At 39.8% G+C, this 24,028-nt stretch overlaps 1 protein-coding gene across 1 annotated transcript in view; it reads left to right on the top strand.

The window, feature by feature from the left end:
• The window catches only part of LOC127359615 (endophilin-A1-like), a 30,249-nt gene extending 7,431 nt beyond the window's left edge, over nucleotides 1-22,818 (top strand). The window contains exons 2-9 of the mRNA XM_051393579.1: nucleotides 12,381-12,449; nucleotides 13,427-13,499; nucleotides 13,594-13,737; nucleotides 15,416-15,549; nucleotides 15,630-15,788; nucleotides 16,629-16,732; nucleotides 16,831-16,961; nucleotides 18,069-22,818. Coding sequence (XP_051249539.1) covers nucleotides 12,381-12,449; nucleotides 13,427-13,499; nucleotides 13,594-13,737; nucleotides 15,416-15,549; nucleotides 15,630-15,788; nucleotides 16,629-16,732; nucleotides 16,831-16,961; nucleotides 18,069-18,265 — 1,011 coding nt within the window. The 3' untranslated portion in view covers nucleotides 18,266-22,818. The remainder of the gene's footprint in view (nucleotides 1-12,380; nucleotides 12,450-13,426; nucleotides 13,500-13,593; nucleotides 13,738-15,415; nucleotides 15,550-15,629; nucleotides 15,789-16,628; nucleotides 16,733-16,830; nucleotides 16,962-18,068) is intronic.
• Nucleotides 22,819-24,028: the final 1,210 nt, after the last annotated feature.

Here is a 24,028-nt window from a genome sequence, read left to right as displayed (position 1 = left end):
TGACCGATGGCTGTGAGTTTCCCGAGGTTTTCACCGATTATAGCAACCCGATGCACAAATGTCACCAAATTACGAGCAGTTTTATTCTTCGATTTTAAATAAATTATACAAAGAAATTGGTCTACTATTTTCTTGGGATTTCATATACAAAGAAATTGGTCTACTATTTTCTTGGGATTTCATTGCAAGAAAATACCTAAAAATATCGCAACTTTCATCGCAGTTCTATAGAAAAGCTGCTGTGAACGTTTTAGGCTGCAACAATCCCAAAACAAACCCTGTGAAAACCTTTCTTTAAACTAAATGATCCTGTTAACAGGCGTCAGTAGCTTTAACTCGTGTGATGGCGTGACGATGAGCTTTATATAACAGAGGTCAGTTGCTACTACTGTAACACACACACACATATATATAGAGAAAGTGTGAAACAAAGGCGAGACAGAAGATTATTGGAGGGTAGAGAGGAAGGAAAATAAGATCCAGTGAGACGAGATGAAAGAAGATTGAATAAAATCTCTAATATGAAAGAGACAGAGTGAAAGACGCTCGCACTGTTTCTCCTTTTACAACCAGCTCCATTCATCAGCCGCCGGAGTCACGATCCACCGGCTGAGTGTTTGATGACTGAGTAGGACGATGAGGAGGGTTCAGGGAATATTCCTGTCAAAGCCTGATGAAGATAACTGATCAGCTGCTTTTTGTAATAAGCAACACAATCCTGTGGTTTTTATAAACCGCAGCCTTCTGGGGGAAACTTCCTCCGGGGAGCCGATAATAACCACAAATCCACCTTTTTAAATCAATAATCTGCTGCTTATTTGTCTGTAACACAAACTGATGGATTAGATTTGTTTGATTATAATCTCTCTGATTTACAGCTGTTTGTTTATTACGAACCTTCAACAAATGTCACATGATCATATTTAATAGTTAATTCAGTGGAAATGAATGTGATGCTAAAAATGGTAATTCCCATTAATCGTATCACATATCACTAATGCAGTTAAAGGAGACCTTTTCTATCATTTAATAAACTGACTCAGTGAATTATTTTATGGATATTTAATATCATATTTATAAACTGTACAATGAACTCAAACAGTGAACTCAGTAACCGCAGGAAGTTTGTGTAAAACGAGTGATTTGGATGAATTTTGAGCAGATTATTTCCTGTTTTAGGGAACTTTTGATATAATTTTCCGTCTGTATTATATATATTTTATAGTTTTTAACGATCATACAGACTTAATCAGCTTCCTTTCAGTTCTCCTCTTTCTGACGCCTTTCCATTGTTCTCTTAGACTTTCACATTTACATTTACTTCACATAAACCAAACAAATACTCTCAAATATAATCAAATGTTTTGGTATTAAGCTGAATTCTTAAATCTAGCATTAAAATCAGCCACTGAAAGACTTGGTTATTTAATTTTTGTCACTTTTTTGAGCTGAATTTAAGAATTTGTACCTCCAACCAACCAACCAACCAACCAACCAACCAATCGAGGTTAATAATTAGCAATAAAATCTTACAATAAGACACTCTTCTTCAAACTGTTACCGTTAGTGAACAAAATGGTGAGTTTAAGGACTAAAATGTATAATTCTAAAACTTTCTTACACCCCTTAAAATCAAAAAGGCCTTGCGACCCCCTTTATGAAGCTTTTGTCGACCCCTAGTGGAGGCCCCGACCCTCAGGTTGGGAACCACTGCTCTAGTAACGAACGTCACCACATTTAAAACCTCAAAAAGTATTCACAATGTTTCACCGTCTGAAATAAAACTGTTATTAGAGACCTCACGACTCAACCGCATTATAAGACGACTTCATCCATAATGTGTTCGCCCTGTCGGGGCTCTTTTAGAGAGCCACTCAGGATTGATGAGGCCATAAAACCGCCCGGCAAAGACACACATACTGTTAGAGACGGCAGCTGTAATGCAGACGATTACTCTGAAGAGGAGGTTTGTTTTTGGGGAGCAGAGGGACGGAGATACATTAGTATAGCTGAGCAACGTCTTCACTCTATCTTCATCATAACACAAACTCGTATAAATGAAGAGGAATGTTTTTATCTCTTCTGCTGTGGATCGATTTTCTTGTTGCAGAAGATGAATGGTGGTCACACACACACACACACACACACACACTTCGACCTCTCTGGTATCTTTAGAGACAAACCAGACCGTCGCCCGTCAGCACCGACGTGTCAATGTGTCATTTCAGCTGCCAGACAGTCTTTTATTTTGAAAGGGGAGCGTAGGGTCAGAGCACGGGGAGGAAAATCATTAGCATGCAGATGTCAGATTGTCCACAGAGGTTTCTTTTCTCTTCAGAACAAACACTGAATGAAGCAGTTCCACCTTAAAAACATGATGCTAACATACTTATTTTATTACGATATGCTGTTAAGTTTGGCAGCCTGTGTAACGTCCGTCTGGTGTTTAACAATCAATCAAAGTTTTCCAATTTTTCCAATATATCAATATCAAAATATCGCTGACATCCAACACGAGTGGCTCCGCCCCCTCGACGTTTAAACCAACCAATGAGAGTGTTTCTGCCTCACTGGACATCAACAATCTTGATTGTCATTGATTGTTTTAAAAGGAGGATGCGAATCCCCCCCCCCCCACGGCTACGTCACCGCCACCGTCACCAAAGGTAGAGAGGAGGTCAGAGGTCAAAGGTCAATAGATAAATCAGATAGATTCACCTGAGACCGCAGGTAGACGACACAGGAAGGAACACACGGGTTGTCCCTTCATCCATCTCTCCGTCGTGCAATGCCCTCAAGGTCGATCAATTATTGAGTGAGTCAACCAGAGCACTGTGTGTGTGTGTGTGTGTGCGCGCGCATCACGCCTGCTTTCTCTTCACGTGTGTGTGGTTGCCACGACAACACCGTCTCCCGAACTGGAGATGGGGTGTGTGTGTGTGTGTGTGTGTGTGTGTGTGTGTGTGTGTGTGTGTGTGTTGGAGGAAGAGAAGACCACGATTCAGATCCTTTCGTCTTTATTCATCCAAACTGAACTAATGTTGTGTTTTTGATCCGATTTATTAAAGAAAATAAATTATATTCAGTAGTTTTTTCCCGTCATTGATGAGTAAATTGATTTTAATTTGAGACACGAGTTGAATTTATCAGCTTTAACTTCCCGTTAACGTCCCTCTCACCCTTTTTATCTCCCTGCTTCTGCTTCTCTTTTGTCTCTTTAATCTCAAATAAAAGCCTCAAAAAATGTCGAGCAGGGGTTGAAATTATCTGCCCTGTTAATAGCTGGTGTGATCGTTTAAGTATAATGCTTCTACGCCAATAATCTCATCATTACGACAGCGGCGTCGGGCTGTACGCTCCACTCACGAGATGCTGCACTTATGATGGTGAACCTCGGCTTTCTAACGTGGTCGAGGTCGATGATCGGCGCTGAGTGACTGACTCAGTAATGTCAGTTAGTGCTATCTAAAGGTTACTAACGTTTGCTAAACAAACAAAGGCTGTATCATTAAAACCCTTATTGACTTTAACAAAGACGTTTTTAATCACCTGTGAATTTGCTTGTAAGAGCTCGGAAAGAGGATCAACTAATACGATTAAAGGCTTTATAATAGCTACTAAATGTTTTTAAAGTGATTAAACGCTCAGAGAAAGACTGTAAACACAAGTTACTGTTATTTACTTTAATACATCCGGTTAGATATCCTGTTTGCTGCATTATGAGCATTTAAATGTCAGCAAACACGTTGGGATGCTACTGGGCAACATATGGACGATACCTTTGTTGTTGTTGTTGTTGTTGTTGTTGTGAGATAAGCTGATACACAATGCCTTTTTTCAGTTTGCTGGATTAAGTTTAACGACGAAACGTAGCCGTCAGCGTTGATGTGAAGTTACAGAGGATAATGTTACAGCAGAGACTGGAAGCTGCTGTCTGCTGGTCCTGTATCCCCGACTAGTGGAGGTTGGCTGCATAAAGACAAAGTTAACCAGCGTTGTACATTCATAAAATATGATCATTAGTTTAACCCGCTATCATTCCTGGTGTCGACTAGTTGACTAATTGATTGCTGTAAAGCTCAACACCTGCAAATGTTTCAAATTAAAAGTCTGTTTGTTGGGAGTTTTTTGGGGTCTCTACTAAACAAACATTGTGGACATGGCAATCTCTGCAACACTTCATTATAATGCTGTTTGCAGTTTGTCCTCCTCTTTGGAACGGTGAAAAGACTCCTGGTTTATATATTCTAAGTGTGTCGAACACAAAAACTGTTCTGAGCTTTAAAAACAAGTAAAAAATTGTTTAAATACAACACGAAAACTGACTTTAAAATACGCGTAATGTTTTTCTCTCCTTCTGGTCCTGCTCAGTTTAATGACAGTGCTAACATTGCGGGTGTGTAGCAGCTATAATTTACCACTTTCACCATCTTCGTTTTGCGTGTTAGCTGCTGAAACATTGTTTTGGTAATTTTATGCTACTGATGTTTTCTTGGCTTTTCAGGTATTGAAATTTAGAAAAAAACATCTTTTTGTTTGGTTTGTTTTTCTAAAGTAGAACAGTCGTCGATAATGTCTCATTTGTTTACAGTGGTTAGACGAAGGTGTCACGAAGCTGTATGAATGACTGAAAAACTAAAAGTTTCTCTCTGTTTCCACTCTCTGCTGCGTATCGATCCGTTTGTACTCATAAACACGAGCAGTTATGGATCTGTGGCGCTCGTTGCTCGTTGCGTATAGACCAGCCATCGATCAGGAATTGATTTGTGCATTAACATGAATCCCAGAGGAGGATCTGAAGGACTGAGAAGAAATTAAAAGATGGCTCAGTGTCCGGCTCGCTGGCTTTTGGTTACAGATTAATCTTCTGAATTTGTTTTGCAAACATTAGTATCTCCTTTTTCTGAGCAGCTTCAAGTCCGATTACAGTCAGTTCCTACAACAGCGTGATTCCTTTACTGAATATATTAATCACTAAAAACATCAGCTTGTGTTCTTATAAATCAGGAATTATACTCTATTAAGATTAAAATGTGAGCTGTGTCTTTAAATACTGTGAAAAAAATGCTTTTCAGAAATAATAATAATATAATATAACAGAAAATGACTGACTTGTAAAAAAATACTGTAATTTACTATAATTAAAATACATTATTTAGCTTTAACTTGACATTAAATCTTCTAAATCTAAATTTTGGGGGCTTTTTAGAGTTTGATCAAATATATTTTACATGTAAAAACAATTAAATTAATACAAATAATCAGGGTTGAATTTACAGTAAAGTGCTGTTATTATTTCTGTGGAAATACAGTAGATAAAAACTGTATTGTGACAGTATTTCAATGCTTATACACTGATAAGGAAACATTTATTCAATGTTTTTGTTGTGAAAACGTCCATAATTATACAAGATATCTGCCAATTAACAAACAAATCCATGTAAAAAAATTACAAAACAATTTGTGAATTGTCACTAATTTTACATATTAAACTTGAATTTAACAGTTTAATCTGTGAAAAAACTATAGAAATGTATTTTAACTGTAATTTTTACTTGAAGGACATTTTCTTTAAACAAACAGTAATTTTTGATTATTTACAGTAATTTTACATGTGTTATGTTTTTATAATTCTGTAAAATAAACAGGAAAAATCTCGTAAATCTAACAGATTTTTTATGTTTTTTACAGCCAACCTAACTGCTCTTTTTCCTCCTTCCTTCTGTTGTTGTAGTTAATAATGCATGAGTGCCGCTGAGGTGTTTGTGTTGTCTCTGGGCTGCTGCACTGCAGCTGGTCCGAGGCTTCCCGCTGGAGTCCAACTGCGGCTTACTGAGAATTAAGATGCGTCTGCAGAGCGCGGAAACCTGCAGGAATTATAATGCAACTCATGAAGCTGTTTAAACCCAGAGATCTTCACACTCATCCTCCACTCCTGTTGTTCTTCTCTTCTCGTCTCCATTCGTCCTACCCTCAACTCTTCCTCTCTCCCTCGGTTCCAACCGTGTCCTGCCTCCTCCTCGTCCTCCCCTCCATCAATCTCCCGGTCTGATCTGTGCTGTCCCGTCTGGCTCAGAGTCACTTTCAGATCAATCACGTCTGTCTGTTTGATCCACTCAGTGGCGGCGCAGATACTGATCGCAGCTCGGAGAGGTTTCACAATCTGATTTAGGGAACTTGTCTGATTAGTTTAGACGGCAGAAACAAACAGTTGATGTCCTCAGAACCCCTCGAGGTTGTGATCTCCGCCTCCCCGAGCACCCGCGTTGCCCTTCGGTGTTAAACAGATCATCTGATTGGAATCGATTCGGGCCTCCGATCCAAAACACACTCTGTCTCTCTCAAAGCTTTGTTGTTTCAAAAAGCAGCTGACTCTGATGGTGTTTATCTCGCATCCGTTTCATTAATGTCTGTTATTTTTCTCTCCGTCTCACTCGCTTATTCTTTTTATTCTGCTTCCTGTGTAGTTAAACCAACAGAGATTTATCATCCCCCAACTCAGTGCGCGTCTTCCACGTCATTGTTTAGGTTTTCTGAAACATTTAATGTTTTAGTTTAGTCTCAACATCTCACAAAACGACCGGCAGACACAGTTAGAGACGAGCTGGCCGCAACTTTTTCACAAATTTGACCGATCATTGTAGTTTCCTAGTGAGCCAAACGTCACAGAGCTCACTTCCCTGTTTCTAGTTGTGAAGATGGAGACGTGTGCAATGTTTTCCACTACAAACAGTGAGATTTTATCTAACAGGCCAACGATTTTCTATTAATTATGCAAGAAAAAGCAACCATTTGTGGTATTTTCACTTACTTTTCACTTACATTGGGATATGCATCGAAAGTTTGTAGAAAAGCTGCCGTGAAATCAAACATTTTAGGTCAAAACTATCCACAAAAAGCCTGTGAAATCCTGGAGGGAACGCCAAACTCTGTCCCTTTCTGCCTTCTCAGCTGCCTTTAGGGCAAAAGTGGAGGACATAAGGCAAAACTCTGCAATAACAGACAATAATATACCAATATAAGGGTTATGGGGTAAAAACAAAATGTACATTGAGAGTCTTTAAGGTTTTTGGGGTTTGCAGAGTGATAAATGTGTTGTTGCTTCTCTTGAGCCCGAACAGGTTTATTGACCAATTTGCATATTGAGTTTTATTCTTCATATCCGACCTCATCTTCCGGAAAAATAACCTTTTTATCTGTGTTTTTATTTCTCCTCTGACTTTTTATTTCATTTTGTCTCTCTCTGTCTCTGTAAATGTACTTTTATCTCTTCAAGCTGATGATTTGTAGCTCCACACGTCATAAAATATCAGGAAACTATCACTGTCTTCTCAGTTTTGGCTCCCAGTCTTTCACTCTGATTTACTGCAGGACTAAAGCTCTCTCTCTCTCTCTCTCTCTCTCTGGTAATTAAATTGCTTCTGCGTCTCGTATTTTCTCTCCAACGACTTGTGAGGAGTCGAATTGTAATTCCTCAGAGGTACAAAGCTGGAAGTGAAAATAGATATTCGGGTCCGTAGTCGTGCCTCTCTGGTCGGCGAAAGATTGCATAATTTTCCCTGAACATTCGGCAAATCCTCTGCATCTGGTGATACAACCTGGCTCAAAGACAAATGTTTGACACTTTCTGGTATAAAAACACCACAATGCCCAGTTGAGGTGGTTATCAGAGATCCTGATTCATGTTAAAGCTGCACTGGACATCATCTTTGAGTGTCACATGATCATCTGCAGCGCTGTAGATCCTCCCTGTTCGTCCTAATGAAATTCAGCTCCACACAGAAGGTGATGAAACTGAAAGCAACGGTGGCAACGCTGACAGCTGAACCGCTCCACCTCCTTCCCACAATGTGATAATGCTGCTTTCAGACACAGAAAATAAAAAGTTAAGAGGAGGAAAATGGAAGTGAACGACCCTTTTGAAGTCAGAAAACTAAACTCCAACTTCCACAACAGGTGGATGGAAACACACTGACAGTATACTGCAGCATTAAAGATTCTCTTTAATGAAACTTAAACCAGGAAGAACAACCCCTGAGCAATCGTACCAACTGTCCACATATAAAACTTTTGGCCATATTGTGTACTCTACACTTCCTATTACTGTTAACATTCATTTAAATAGTCTGAAACACTTTTAAGTGGCTAATATTGGACTTGTGGCTGCTGATGCTGCAGCGTTTCTGTTTCCTCCTGTTTCTGTGGGCACTTGAATGCACCACATTAGAAATTATTAACCCCAAGCTCAAATTTTCTGACTTAATTTCCCGCTTAGACTTTTGACTTCTGGGATAACATCTTTTATAATCGGGGTCTATGGGGCTTTTTAGGCTATAATTAGATTTTCTGCTGCAACACCGCAACTGGCCACTAGGAAAATGTTGGAATCAGGGTCGAGCGCCGCTGCTGTGTGTAGTTCTATTATATATTTATGCTTTAATGCAGCGTGGGATCATAGGAGCTGCTGCTAACGTTAGTTCAGCTTGTTTCTCTGATAACTTAAGATCCAGACGCCCGATGACTAAAATCCTTCATCCGGTTCAAATCTAGAGTTAAAAAGCACCAAGATCTAAACAGTGGATGGTAACAATGTGGCTTCAGACTGGATCAACAGTCAATGTATGACAGCTTCTGGCAGACAACCACAACGCTGACGCAGGCACAAAGGGGATATGACGCCATCGACAGGCGACTTGAACTCCAACTTTAAGAAACTTTTAAAACTTGTTTCCTTTCTGCTTTTTTTTTATGCCACTAAAACATTTTTCAAAAGCCAAAATCATCAGAGGTTCTTAAATAATAAATGGAATAATTAAAATGTTCCTCCTAAAACAGACGTATAACAGTTTTTGGATAAATAGCCCGAGCTGGCCATCACTCCAGCCTTTTATCCCTCTCCGGTCCAAGATGGCGTCCGAGTGTTGTGGCAGCCGTTCAGACTGATAGATGAACCGACTCCGGCTGCCAAGCTCTCCTCCCCGGTTCCTATTTCTCCTCCTGATTCTCCTCCGCACAAGATTAGTGTCAGCTGCAGAGGAGGGATATCTCCTCCATCTGCTGACAGGGCTCTCTGACCTCTGACCTTTTGATCTCCTCGCTGTCAAACACTTGTAATTTTTAATTAAGCTTATTTTTCTGTGGAAAGAGCCTGAGAATGACTCAGCAAAGATCAAATAAATAAATAAAACATGTGGCCTGAATATGAAGACGTGTGAAGGATTGAGGACGAGCGAGCGTGAGATGAAGAGACGGAGGAGGTCGGAGAGAATATAGCCGACGAAGTGGGAGTCGTAAAAACAAAAAGAGAGAAAGTGATGAAGTGTGGAGGAGGAGAGAGATGTCGAGCAGATGGGGTCTGTTGATGCCTCAGTGGTCCGAAAGGTGGTTAGCTCTACTTTCTGTGTGTGTCTGCGGGTTGGTGGCTGTGAAAGGCTTTACACTGCCAGCACCCAGGGGTCCATTTCTAAGTTTTAAAGAAATCCAGTGATAGTTGTCTGTACATAAACTGAAAATAGGAACAGCTAATAGCTATAATTAATATAATAATTTGGCTCCATGGCAACATGAGACTTCCTGTTTACGTCAACCAAAGGTCAACATTTTGATTTAATAACGTTTTAATACCAGTTTTATGAGCAAATACATATAATATATATTTATATGGTCACAAAGAACAAAATATCACAGTTTAAAGTGTTTTCTTTTTCATCTGTGAAGTTTATTTCTGTAGTCCCTCTGTGGCCCCGACCTGCTGTGAGGTGAAATAAACGCCGGCGCCGCTCCTGAAGGTTAAAATCTGGTCCGACAGAATTAAACTGACGTCAGATAAATGCAGAAGAACAGCAGAAGAAACTAATTCTGCTGAGAGAGACAGAGTTATGTAACAGTGTGTCAGTACACCTCTCTGCAACCAGACTCAGTGTTCCTTACAGACAGACTAGTTACTGTGTGTGTGTGTGTGTGTGTGTGTGTGTGTGTGTGTGTGTGTGTGTGTGTGTGTGTGTGTGTGTTTGGTTCTTGGAAACATGAGAGGACCCAGTCAGATCACTGTCTCCATAGCAACTGCATCTTCCTCCTCATCTGTCTGTCCTTCTCACGTTCTTCCTGCTGTCTTTTTTTGTATTGTTTCTACATTTTATAATGTACTTTTATTTTGTCCTCACCCTTCTCTCTCTCTCTCTCTCTCTCTCACACACACACACACACACACACACACACACACACACACACACACACACACAGAGACACACAGGTGCTCAGGTGTGTAAGCCGTTACATAAACACACACACACAGGATTTACCTTTATGTTTGCATGGTTTGTCAGTTTGATGAAGAAGATGTGTGACATCTGCTTCACACACACACACACACACACACACACACACACACACACACACACAGCATCAGTCAACAGGCTGTGTGTTATTTTGATTCGAGCGTTTGCGTAATGAGCTCGTGTGCAAGTAAGAAGCATTCAGCTCCTTTAGTAAATGTACCAACACATTAATGTAAAAATAATCCTTTACAGTCAGTAAAAGTCCCTAAATACTATTATTATTATTATTATTATTATTAATATTATTATTAAATGTACATAAAGTATCAGAAGTACTGCAGGTGGAGTTGTTTTATCTGGTTAGCTTGTTTAAACCCGAGGGTCGGGGCCATCGAAAGATGGACGACATGTCAGCTCTCCAAACCCTCTCTATCGCCCCCTGGTGGCGGACTGCAGTACAGGTTAGCAGATGGGACAAACTTAAGTCAAATAAAGGAGGTTTTCTGTCACTTTAGGTCGTTCTTATAATGCTGATTGTTTGTTTGAGTGCTAATTTTTCTGATCAGTTTGGTTTTAATTAGCCGGGGTGTAAGGGCGGGACTTTGATACGCGATCACTACTGTGCAGACTCCGAATGTGGAAGATAGGATTCGGGATATTATGGCTTAATTTTTTATTATCAGCGTTTATGTTCTTGATCCAGCTACTTTTCCTATTTTCTCCCTCTGCAGTCGTCTCTTGTCGGCGCTGTATGTCCAAGCTGAATACATTTATATATATCTGTATTTGCTGCATGAGTAAGTGTGTGTGTGTGTGTGTGTGTGTGTGTGTGTGTGTGTGTGTGTGTGGCCCACTAATGCGTGGGTGTCTGATATGAGTCACGATTGTGGAAAATCCCACTCTCCTCCCTCCCTCCCTCCCTCCCTCCCTCCCTCGCTGCAACCTGAGGCGATTAGAAAGCGAGAGGTGTCACTCTGCAGCACTTTCTGCGATCACGATGACACAGACACGTACCCGAGGTTGGGAAGTCTGAATGCGATCAATCAATCAAAGGCTACGATATTGATGAGTCTGCTCAGCTGGGACGACTTTATTTGCTCCGCTGTGTCTCGTTTGTAGAGACAAACCTGTTTGCATACTCAAAAGCTTGTTAGCTCGCGTAGGTCTAGAGAAGATCTTTGGATAACTCTTTTGTCATTTTCACCCTTTAGTATCATATCTTCAGTTATATAGTCCCCAATATTTAACAATTTATGCAATAAAACATTTATAAAAACTAAATTTCTTTGTATTTTTATATCAAAATCCAATAATTTTGTCTTCCTGTAAAACTAAATGTGATGCTTGCTTACATCAGCATGAACTAACTGATTTCAACCAATAATATCGTGACATTCACCCGTCAATCAATCTTCGATTTTTAGCGACACAGACTGAAGATTCATTCGTTAGCTGCTGTTCACGGGGAACTCATAAACACACATTCAGTGCTAATGGTTACCACCGGCTCCCTAACTGTTTAACAGGAAATACGTAAATATGCGGACACAAACAGCTCTTTCATGTGGACTTTAAATGGCTGAGTTTGCCAGATCTGTGTCTAATTGTTACACAACCACCTTTCCATTATGTAATTTACTGGTTTTCATACTTCTCTAAGCAACAGCAGCTTTGTGTGTGAAATGTGAAGGATCATGTTGTAATTGTAGAAGGATGAAGAGGCTGTCGGGGGATTAAATCTGCTCGTTGAATGAAGTGCCATCAACACTTTATTACATTATAATGGTTTGAACAATAACACAGAGGTTAGAACTCAAACACTCCTTGTTTTCATTTAATGTTGGATTATTCATTTTGTCGTCTAACGAGGTTAATGTCATAACGCTATCTCTGTCTACCTCTCTCTTTTATGTCTGTCTCTTTCCTACATTTTCTTTTCTCCACACTCGCTTTCATCTCGCCGCAAGACTCTTAGTTTTCTCTCCATTACGACTTTGAAAGGAGTCTTTCTTCTTCCAGCATTGGTTTAAGACCTTGACGTCTTTTTAGGACAGAATATTCTAACCCTCTCTTTTCTCTCTTTCTTTGTGTTTCCTGTTACAGAAAGTCAGTGAGAAGGTTGGCGGGGCAGAAGGAACCAAACTAGATGATGACTTCAAAGAAATGGAAAAGGTAATGCATTCACGCAAAATACACAAACTAATGCTACAAACCCAATAGAAATCAAACCACAGCAGCACATATTAAGACATCCGAAACATAAAAGTAAGAAAATGTGAATGTTTTGTGTGTTATTCATCGGTTTCTTAGTCCTCCACGAACGCACTATTTTTGGCCAAAGTTAGTTAACAGTTTTAGTTATTTCACATGAAAGATTGTGTACCAATCAGGGTTTTCGGAGGGTTGTTTGGTCACTGTCAAGGAAATCTGATTAAGCTAAACCGACACAGTCCTGATGAAGCATTAAAATTGTAATAAATACATATGTCTTATAAGATTTTTCTTTACTAGCTTATTTAATAACCCATATTTGATGTTATATTGTCAGTACAGTCAGTATCTTAGCAGATTGAAGGGTATGTATGAAGCCTCATTTCGATCTACTCCTGTTTAAGTTGCTGCATAACACTGTTAATGCAAACTTAAAACTCTGTGTCCATTTCAAATTAAAAGCCCTCTAGTGTTTCAGTGGGCCCTTTCTTAATTCAGGCTTTTATTGTGAAAGATTTGCAGGAACATGTTGTCGAAAAACACACTGATTTGGAACTCCTCCCTCGCTTTCATTATGTTCCAGTATTTCCGATCTGGCCTTTGGCTTAATATTAAACTGACATGACCATTTTTACATCAACCCTTTTAGATAAAAAGCTAGTTCAGCTAAGCTAATCGGCTGCTGCCTGTAGCTTCATATTTAACATACAGATGAGGGTGGTATCTAATTGAACGTCTAACTCTAAGAAAGCAAATAAATGCATTTCCCAAAATGTCAAACAATTCCTTTAAGAATAAATCTTTGTTGAGTGTATTAGCTGTAAGAACTGCTTCATTCCTATCTATGAATGCACATTAACATCGAGATTTATTCATCGTGAAGTAGGTTTATGTTGCTTTCCTCTCACGATTCTTTTCTGATTCGTTTCCCTCTGCAGAAGGTGGACGTCACCAGCAGAGCAGTGTTGGACATCATGACCAAAACTACAGAATACCTACAACCCAATCCAGGTATAAAACACACAGTTAAACTGCACCCAACCCCCTCAACATGTAGCCTAAAACAACATCAGTCACTCATTATGTGACCCTTGCCGTCCCACAGCGTCCAGAGCCAAGCTGAGTATGATCAACACCATGTCAAAGATCCGAGGGCAGGAAAAGGGACCTGGATACCCGCAGGCTGAGACCGTTCTGGGCGACGCCATGTTGAAGTTTGGACGGGAGTTAGGGGAGGAGTCCACCTTCGGTAAGTGGGAACGTACACATAACGTAAAAAAGAAAAAAAGCAGGTTCCCAATTAAAGGCTGGTCTCCTTTACTAGCCTGGTGTGGCTACATGTATTGAAAAATGAAGGCCTGATATGAGGTTCTGCTTAAATCGCCTAAATATAAATGTTTAAACTTGTCAATATGGCAATGCTATACATCGTTAGATCAGTTCGATTCTCCACAATTCAATCATTCAGCTCATTTTACAGAAACCATGAGCACCAAAGTATGAAATTATTAAAGCAATGATTTGTAATTGATATGTTATTGGATACAAGTAATGTTCATACTGCTTCAAATAAACAATTCAATAGTATTAATTTAGGTTTTGTGCTATTAACGGTGCTGAGAATGTAAGAAAGAAATGAAAGTTGCTGTGGAGGCAGATGGAGTTCTGAAGCGTTTTTCCCCGTTTTTATTTCAATCATACTCTCAATGTTACGTTACATAGAAACACTGGCGTTTTCGGACAACTTAGATTACTACAATACCTGTGAGCTAGCCAAGCCAAGCATTAGCAGTACTCTGAATCTCCTCCCACGTCACAGCTCTACGGATTGAGTCAAACCTCGGTGGGCGGAGTCATGTTATGTAAGATCAATGAATGTTATTCGTTTTAAAATGTAGCTCTTTTGTCTTCTTCTTAACTGTCCTGCTAACAGCTGCAGAAACTTGATAAGGTAATCTCAGTTTACTTGTTAGCTTGCTAACCCTCAAAATTTAAGCTAACCATACAGCCAACAGGTGAAACGGCTAACCTGCAACATCATCACCTCCATAGTCCCCAAAAAAACCCAAATATCAACATTATTAATGCTTCTACATGTATATGGGATACATTTTAAGCATTTTTCAGCTAACTTGTAATATTTGCTTTGGACAATTGATATCAACAGCGACAGATGATTGCTGAGTTATTTTTTGGTGAAAACAAATTACGTCTAACACAGTGTCATCTTTGATATTTTCACGAAGAACACAGGCGAAGAACACACTCGATTCAATTTCATTCCAGTTCATTTTAACAAAAGCCTGTCCCTCCAGGATCTTGCGTTGCTGCCTAAAATGCCTGATTTCACAACAGCTTTTCTAAAACATTGCATTGCATGTTGATGATGATTTTAGGCAGAAAGACAAAATTGCAAAAAAAGTATTTGCAATTGTTTTGTATAATTCATTCAAAATCAAAGCCAATTATTCCATTGGGAATGAAATCTTTTGAAGAAGAATAAGTTGTAGAAATGTTACTTACCACTCACCACAGTAATGGCAAACAGGATAAAAGGCGGAAAGCAGCGGAAGTACTGAACTTAAGTAAAAATAAGACTTGAATAGAGATTCAGTGCACAAGGTCAAATCGTGTTTTCAGACATTTATACAAGGCTTTCTGTGAGACTCGTGAGTCACCGGAAAAAAAAGCAATTAACTACAAAACCTCTAGAAAAGGACAGAGGATGTCAAAATGAATTACAGTTTGCAGCACAGGTACACCAACACACACTTAACACACGCTGATCAATGGCTTTATTAAACATCTATAACAATACAATCTCCTTGGCTTTTTCTTAAAATTAATCTATTCGTCCTTTCTATATTTTCTTGCTCTGACCCCTTGCTCCTCTTTCTCTCTATCTATACTTGATCCCTTCCTTCCAGGTTTGGCGCTGATCGACGCCAGCGAGGCGATGAAGGAGCTCGGGGAGGTGAAGGACGCTCTCGACATGGAGGTCAAACAGAACTTCATCGACCCGCTGCAGAACCTCCACGATAAAGACCTCAAAGAGATACAGGTGAGTAAAATGCCTGTTAATGGTTAGATTGCTATCGAACAGTTGCAACAGCTGCTCACCGCTGTGTCCCTCCACTGCAGCACCATTTGAAGAAGATGGAGGGCCGGCGTCTGGACTTCGACTACAAGAAGAAGCGTCAGGGGAAAGTCCAGGACGACGAAATCAAACAAGCGCTGGAGAAGTTCGACGAGAGCAAAGAGATCGCGGAGCAGAGCATGTTTAACCTGCTGGAGAGCGATGTGAGCACTGTCTCTCTGTTTATTTTTATCATGACTTAATCTGCCTGCTGATCAATGACTTGTTTGGTCTATACAGCATCAAAAAACACCACAATTTCAGTCATCAAAAGTCTTGTTTTGTCTGACAAGACAAAAACAAAGATATTAATTGTTTTGTCTGACAAGACAAAAACAAAGATATTAAATTTACTACATCATAAGATGAAATGAAGAAGCAAATTCTTCAAATGAGAAGCTGGAATCATCAATCAAGTGTCAATGACAATTACTCAATTATCAAAATAGTTGGCGATTGATCGGGTAATACATTAATGGAGTAGTCACTGCAACTAAAGTGTGCAATAATAGAAATACAATTATTTTAGTAAGTAAGTCAAGTAGTTTGTCTGTGTTGGAAGAACAATAAATGTCTCCCTCCACCATCAGGAATAACAAAAGTGGAAATTTACAGAAAAACGGAGTTAAATAATCTGAAAAACACTGAAAACATGAAATAACAGGTCAGGAAACTAATCAGATAAAGCCCTCAGCGAAACTGCAGAAACATAATTTTTAAACCACAATGAGTTAGTATTTTGAAAATGAACGAAATATAACAATACAGCTTCAAAGGGCACAAATATAATCAAATGTTCAACATGTCTATTGTTAATGTTGATGTGGTTCTTCTGTTGCTATAGTGACACTCAGGATCCCAGTGTGTTCAAAACTGCAGTGGAAAAACAAAGGGCAGCAATCCTGTGCCGTGCTGTGCCAAGCCAGACTCAGGCCCAGCATGGGTACAGGACAGGGTTTATGCAGTGTAAAAACCATGTGTGTGTATATGTGTGTGTGTTGTAGATAGAGCAGGTTAGCCAGCTGGCAGCGCTGGTTCAAGCTCAGTTGGAATACCACAGCCGCTCTGCTGAAATCCTGCAACAGCTCTCCAGCAAGATGGAGGAGAGGTATTGATCTATCTGTCTGCCAAAAATAAACCAACTGAAATAGATTGGTGTGGTTAGACAACCCTTTTTTTTTATAACTGTGTCTGGCCTTTGTCCAGGATAAAAGAAGTGTCCAGTAAACCGAGGAAGGAGTACACTCCTAAACCCAGAATGACCCTGGAGCTGCTGCCCCCCAGCGAGAGCCACAACGGAGGGATACACTCTGCCAAATCGCCCGGAAGATCACCAGGTAGAGAAGTGCATTCTGGGTTGTTGAATGAGTGTCCCGACCCAGCAGACGTGGGCCGCCAGCAATAGAAACAATTGCAGTTCCCCAATTTATTCAGTGCAGTGTGTCATAATGGAAGTCAGACAAAGCAGCATCTGGGACGCCTCATGAGGTCCCGACAAAAAGAGCAGTATGTCTGAATGGTTCCTGCCAAACAGCAACTTGTTGTTGGTGCTATCAGGGGGAACAGTGACTGCCATGTTTCTTGGCCAAGTCACGGCAAGAATTTAGGACTCTAATCTGAAACATATCTTGTAGTCTGATCCCAGCATTACGTGCATTATTGTGGAAATAAATGCCACAAGGCATAATCTGAATTGCATATGAATTTGAGGAGACCCTTTGACCATTGGGTCTTAAAAAATGTAATATCCAATCATTTGGATTTTAGGCTGCTATAAATCAGCTAACTAGAGGCCACAACAGAATGGAAACAGTCATTATATAGTATTTATTTTCTAACCTGGTACCTTGTCCTTCTGATTTTTCATTCCAGCCTTGGTAGAACCGGAGAATAGAAGTACTTAACTAAGGCAATTCAGAGAACACGTCTACCGTATATACCAAAAAAAAATACCATAAAATACCAAAAATATTGCCATCATAACTTCCACCTCTGTCAACTACAGTAGTCCTATTGGAACTCGTGTCGAACTTGATACAAAGACAGTTCAGAAACTGAAAGCTCCTTTGGCTGACTAAAACTTTTGCAGTATTACTGAAAGATGTTTGTTACAGTCGGCAGTAAACGAAGGAGAGACTTTTGGAAGTTTTGCAAGTTGCATGTAAGTATTTTTGAAATTAGGATTAAGTTCTTATAAAGACCTCCATACTTATTTACTTTCCCTGAACTGCTCTTCATTTGAGCAATGCTTGGCTTGATAAGTTGTATTCTTATAAATATATTAGAATGTCGTCAATAAACCCAAAAATTAGACCCACAAATGGCTCAAAAAGAGTCCACTCAGTGAGAAGTTTATTACAAATATGGCCACTAGAGGTTGTAGCACTTCATTTACAAAACCTGACTAAACCTGCCTTATACTTTTTGTTTCTGTCCCTTCGCAGCCCCCATGGACCAGCCCTGTTGCCGAGCACTCTACGACTTCGAACCCGAGAATGAGGGCGAGCTGGGCTTCAAAGAGGGTGACGTCATCACCCTGACCAACCAGATCGACGACAACTGGTACGAGGGCATGATCAACGGCCAGTCGGGTTTCTTCCCAATCAACTATGTGGATATCCTGGTGCCGCTCCCTCATTAGGTCCCGCCAATGACCTGACCCTTCCCCCGACCAATCCAGACACCCCGAAAACAGCCTGTATTTGCGTAAAACAACAAACCACGCCCTCCTTCTTCTTCTTCTTCTGTGCTTCTGTGCAATTCTGCTTTCACAAAACGGACCCAAATGACTGCAACAGAGACGGAGATGGTGTGGACGAGGCGACGCAGTTGGACAGTGATCGGAGGACAAGAGGATTTTAGCGTGAGAGATGCAGAAGAGAGGGAGAAGAGAGGGACTGAAAGAGATGAGAAGATGAGGAGATGCTGATCTTTTACAGCACAGTGCTCACTCAGTAGTGCTCCGTTCAGCCGGGCAGCGCTGGATACCAATGAGGCTTTGGAAACTTGCGAATAAGGCACGGTGTATATGTACGTGCATGTATGTGTCTGTATGTGCGTTTCGACCTGTTCTTACTCTATAATGATCAAGCCAGCACAAATTCCTGCTAGTCAGTTAAACTGCCTGACAGCTTTTTTGTGATACTGCCTTTTTCTTAAGTTTCTTGCTGTCTTTCTCTCAAAGTACTTCTGTCTTTTCTACCTTGACTTGCCTTCCTGTGCTTTCCTTTAGCCCTAGATTTCTCTGAACTTTCTGTCTTTCTTTGTACCTTCTTTCCTTGGCTAGCACTGCCTTTCAGCATGGCTCCATACTGTAAACAGACCTCTAACCCACGGTCCAGAGCTACAGTAGGTCATCAGACCCTCCTGGTTTTGTTTGAGTACCCTTGTTACATACTCTGCTTTTTCTCAGAGTCTGCATCAAATCTCTGGCTGTAAGCATGAACCAGCCAAATCAAAGATTTGAGTGACAAGACGCCAGTGAAATAAGGTTTTTCGGGAGTACGTCGTCAGAAAGTTTCTGCAACAAGTAGATTTTTCCAGAATGAAGAAGAGAATACTTGGTCGCTTGTTTTGATACCTGTTTATCTTATAATGGGAATTATAGCAGGTTTGAGGGTCAAGAAACTCATTAAACTCATCATTAAACATGTCAGCTCAAGCGATGAAAATGAAAACTCTGGGTTACATGATTTCTCCGACAGCAGCGATATGCTAACACAACCAGCACAGGCCAGTTGTATTGAACAGAACTTTTCACCAGGTTGGCGCACAGATGAGTCATGGGTTATTACCGTAGGCATAGAGGAAAAGATGCTTGTTTTTTCTCTGTATACTATACTGAGTTACCCATTCACAGTGTTTTGTGTGTATCGTGTGGAGTAGATGCTTGTTGATTTGTCTTATTTGTGGCTCTTGCATGCAAGACTGAACAGTGGTAGCCTCTCTAAAAGTCCTGTTTTAACAGGAATGATGCTCAGTGTGTCCGCAACAAATCCTACATTAAGACATCATGTGATTTTCCCACTGCCCTTAAATCTACTAAACATTCTAGAACTCGCAGAAATTCTAGAGTGCTGAATTCTGGAACCTTCAGAACACTCTTGATATATCTCTATGTCTTAGACTCATTTAAACATTCTAGAAGCTTGGCAACATTCTGTACCTCTCAGAACATTATGTCAACTAAAATGTCTTTGGAAAGTTTGTCAACCTAAGTATTAGAATAATGAACATTATAGAACCTTGACAGCATTCTCACCCACAGAATGATCTAGAATCGTTACAGAATCTTCAGTTCAGACAAAAGATTTGCAACAAGACAAGTTGAAACTTGCAACCATTTGCAAAGTGCAACATTATGAAACCTGCCAGTTTAACCAATATGACTAGACAAGACGTATATCGCCTTTATAGCAACGACTCTCTGTACCTCTGTCCTAACTGCCAGCTTTTCAGGCTTTTATGTAGCTGGATATCATTTGTAGCATCTTATAATATGAATGAGGATAGTTAGTTACTTGCTACAGTTGTATTTCTAGTATTGATCAAATGGCGAAAACATAAAAAATCGCGGGGGTCGAGAATTTGGAACCATCAATGGGTGCTTCAGTGAAATACCCAGGGGGGTCATTTCATACAGACATGGCAGTTCCTCAAACAAATTGATGAGATGATCCACCCTTTCCTCTGTCAAAAACTTGACCAGCTGACTATGCTACAAGCTGATTGGCTGTTGAAACAGGTGATGTGCCTTAAGTTCTAAAACCAGCCCCTGGTGAGACAAGCTGAGCAAGGCCATCAGCCACCTCAGTCGAGCTGAGAGGGGCCAGTGCACACCACTGCAAAGTTCTCAATCGGTTTAGTCTCGTCGTGAATCTTTGATCTGAACTGAGCTGAAGAAACTTTTAAACATCATAGAACCTTTGGGAACCTTATAAACATCCTGCAGTGTTCTCATTAGAACATTCTAGAACCCTCAACCCTCAAGTTCCTATTAGGTTAAAAAAACAGTCAATATTAGTGGTAACTGTTAGCATAACATACAGTATAAAGTGGGACTGTTACGCCACCAAAGTGCTGCCTAACTATGTGTGCATATGTACCAGCAGTATTCTTTCGAAGGCCAGTATTAAGGAGTCTACTCTGACAAAGACCTCATGGAAAAGGTCAGTTTTATTTAATGTTAAAGGCTCTTTAATAATTCGCTCTTCATTACTGATGTTAGATTAAACAAATAGTGACAACTGCATTTGAGTTCAACAGCAATGGAAAAGTTCTAGCAATGTTAACAGATCTGTTCAAATTCAGTATGGTGCTGGGTTTATATCGACTCCATTGTACATAACAAAACTGAATAGTTTCAAAGACCAGTTATGGCGTAGGAGGCTGAAGTCAGTCAACTTGATAGAATTATTATTCTATCATTTACCATGCTAACATTTTTCAAATTAAAACAGAAATTTAATGGATGTTATGAAATCAAAAAGCTTAGGGTTTTTCTATCCAGGCATTATTTACTACGTCGTCAAACAGCGGCAGGAATCTGTGCTAGCATGGCTAATGCTAATGTGCCAGCTGTGGCTAACCAGCTAGCCTTTTCGCTTCACATTCCCGTACTTGCGTTTTTGTGATGCAGTGTTGAGCAGAATCCATAAAAACTAAAAGTTTAAAAATGTACAGATACTTCATTTTTGGTATTCTGAAGCTGTATTCTGAATAGTCGTGTTCCGTCACAACAAAGTGTCAGGATGCTACTGTAGCTGTTGTTTGCTAAGACGCGGCAGTCCATTGTCAAAAAAAAATTTAAAGTAGTGAGACTTTTGTCCAAGGTGCAATGTTTGTGTTTCTTAAGCTACGGGTCAGAGCCATATGATGGGTCACATCGGTCCGGTTCTTGACAAGTTAGTTGACAATAGTAATAATTTAACAGAAGAAATATTTTATTAAATATTTGGTAGGAGGTTGGGAAAGAGTTTAAGAGCTCCTCTCGAAAAGCTAATAATGGTGTTTTGGACACAAATAGTAATAACGAAAAAAAAAAACAGACCAATATAATCTATCAACAGTCAATAAACATTGAATAGGCAATAAATGATCTAACAATAACATGTTTCAATAAGAGGAAGAGATGGCTCTGAAGGAAAATCTATCTATCTATCTATCTATCTATCTATCTATCTATCTAAAGAGCTTTAGAACTTAGACATCTCTTCCATTGCCAAAGCACATATGCTACAGCAACAATACAATCACAAACCGAGTAAAACAAGCTAATAGTCTCTCTCTCTCTCTCGTTCTCTTTCCGCCACATAACCTGCTTTTCTGTAACTGTTGAACCGGTTGTTGTAAAAGACGGGATTTTGGAGTGTTCAGTGTTTTTTCTTTGATTTCCTTTGTGTTGTCTTTGTATTCTGAGTCTAAAACACGGTTTTCTGAGTCCGCCTGTGGAAAGTCTGTGAGCTGCATGCAACTGAACCGCTTTACGTCTGCTGTTTTGAGATGGTTTCCAAAAGAGATTTAAATAAAAAGGAGGGGGGGGGAGTTCGTCCTGCTGGCTTTTTTGTCACGCTGCAGTGAGCCTATGTTAACTGACACCCCTCTATTGTTCTTTTAATGTATTTATTTTTTATCTTTTGACTTGGTTGAGCTATATTTGTGTAGCACTCCTCTTCATATTACAAAGTGCTTGAAGACTTTGAGTATTGAATGTTTTCGTTTCTTTTAAACCTTTTGCTTTTTGTCTTTTTTTTTGTTTTCTTTTGTGCTGATTTGCCCTCTATGGCGACATGTATTCTAACCTCAATGAGGGACTTGTACAGTGTTTACGCTCCATTTTCCCTTTTGACCTAAATGAGAGTCAGACCTCGGCCACGTTACCTGCCTGAAGTTAGCGTCCACATCGCTCTCGGAGAGACATGGCGCCTCTGAAAGCAGAAATATTCTCATAGTTTGGATAAACTTGTTGATGTTCAGGTGCCACTGAATACATGTTGACTGTTTCTAATGTAATGACAAATCAGAACTCAATATTTCTCATTTAAAGGACATATTAAGAGACTACTGTTACATGCATTGGTTGTCAAACTTAACTGAAAATAATCACCCAAGGAGTTTGGCTAAATTAAATGATGGTTTTACATAAATCAGCCATTAATAAACAAGTAAATCACACAAATGACAAAATCCTTTAAACATTTTGGAAAATACTTTATTTCACTTTCTTGCTAAGAATTAGATGAGAAAATTGATACCACTCTCATATCTGTGCATTGAATATGAAGCTAGCACTAGTAGCCTAGTTTAAAGGCTGGATGGCCCGTCCCCGTCCAATGGCTAAAAATAATTAATTAACTGGTTGAAGGATTATTTTACCATGTTGGGAAATATGCTAATTTGCTGAGAGTTATACCATTCTTATGTCTGTTTCCGTAAATAATGAAGTTTAAGCTAACGGGTAAACAGCTAGCCTGGCTGTGTCTAATTAGTAAATAAATCTTTAATCTGGGCTAAAAACAATTAAACACTTAAGAGATAAAATCACTGAGTTCATGTGTAGTGAACCACTGACGGTCCGGGATCACAAATACATTTTAAAAACCAATCATTGTTTTACGTTTTGTTTATATTTGTACCAAAAGTTCCTCTTTGGTCTTTAGAATTTGCCAGTTTAGCCAACGTTTAGGCCCCGCCCACTGATTTCTAAGCGAACCAATGAGATTACTTCTGCTTCTTGGGGTCGCTATAGCTGAAAAGAAACAAAGCGTACAGTCTGCGTTACGGTTGTAATAACGTGGTCTTGGTCCGACCTGAGGCGGTGTTACATTGTACTGTATGCTTTGTGGCTGTATAAAATAGCCCCTATGCTTATGGAACCTGGTGTCTTCTGGTGAAGGTGTGTACCTGAGTATATACACACACCTTGTTGCTATTTATTTATTGTATGTATTCATTTAAATTATTTATTTATTTATTTATTCCTGCGTCCTCTATTTATTGTTTCGGCACCTGTGGCGCGCGTATTTGGCGGTCGTCAATACATTGGTGTATGATGTGGAGGAGGGGGAGGGGGGTTAGGGGATGAAGGGTTAGGGTTTTTTTTGGGGCATGGGGGCGGGCGGTCAGTGGAAAACCCTAGCTGTGATACTAACTCTAACTGTTGCTCTCCTCGTATTGGATGACGATATATTCTAAGACCACTGTATGTATAACTGCTTGTCGTGAAGATGAACTACAATGTAATGACAATAAAGAATTAACACTATGATGACACTGCAAACAGGACTCCACTCTTCTTTATACATAGATTCACCGTAATACGCTAAAAGATATGTTTAACTCAAAAAACTGTTGATTTACATTGAAAAAATTTTAAGTAAAACAAACTCAATTTTGTTAAAAGTTA

The sequence above is a fragment of the Dicentrarchus labrax genome, unplaced genomic scaffold (assembly GCF_905237075.1).
Source record: "Dicentrarchus labrax unplaced genomic scaffold, dlabrax2021, whole genome shotgun sequence".
NCBI lineage: Eukaryota > Metazoa > Chordata > Actinopteri > Moronidae > Dicentrarchus > Dicentrarchus labrax.
Note: the sequence above shows the minus strand (reverse complement) of the source record. Positions and strands in the feature narration are given on the sequence as shown.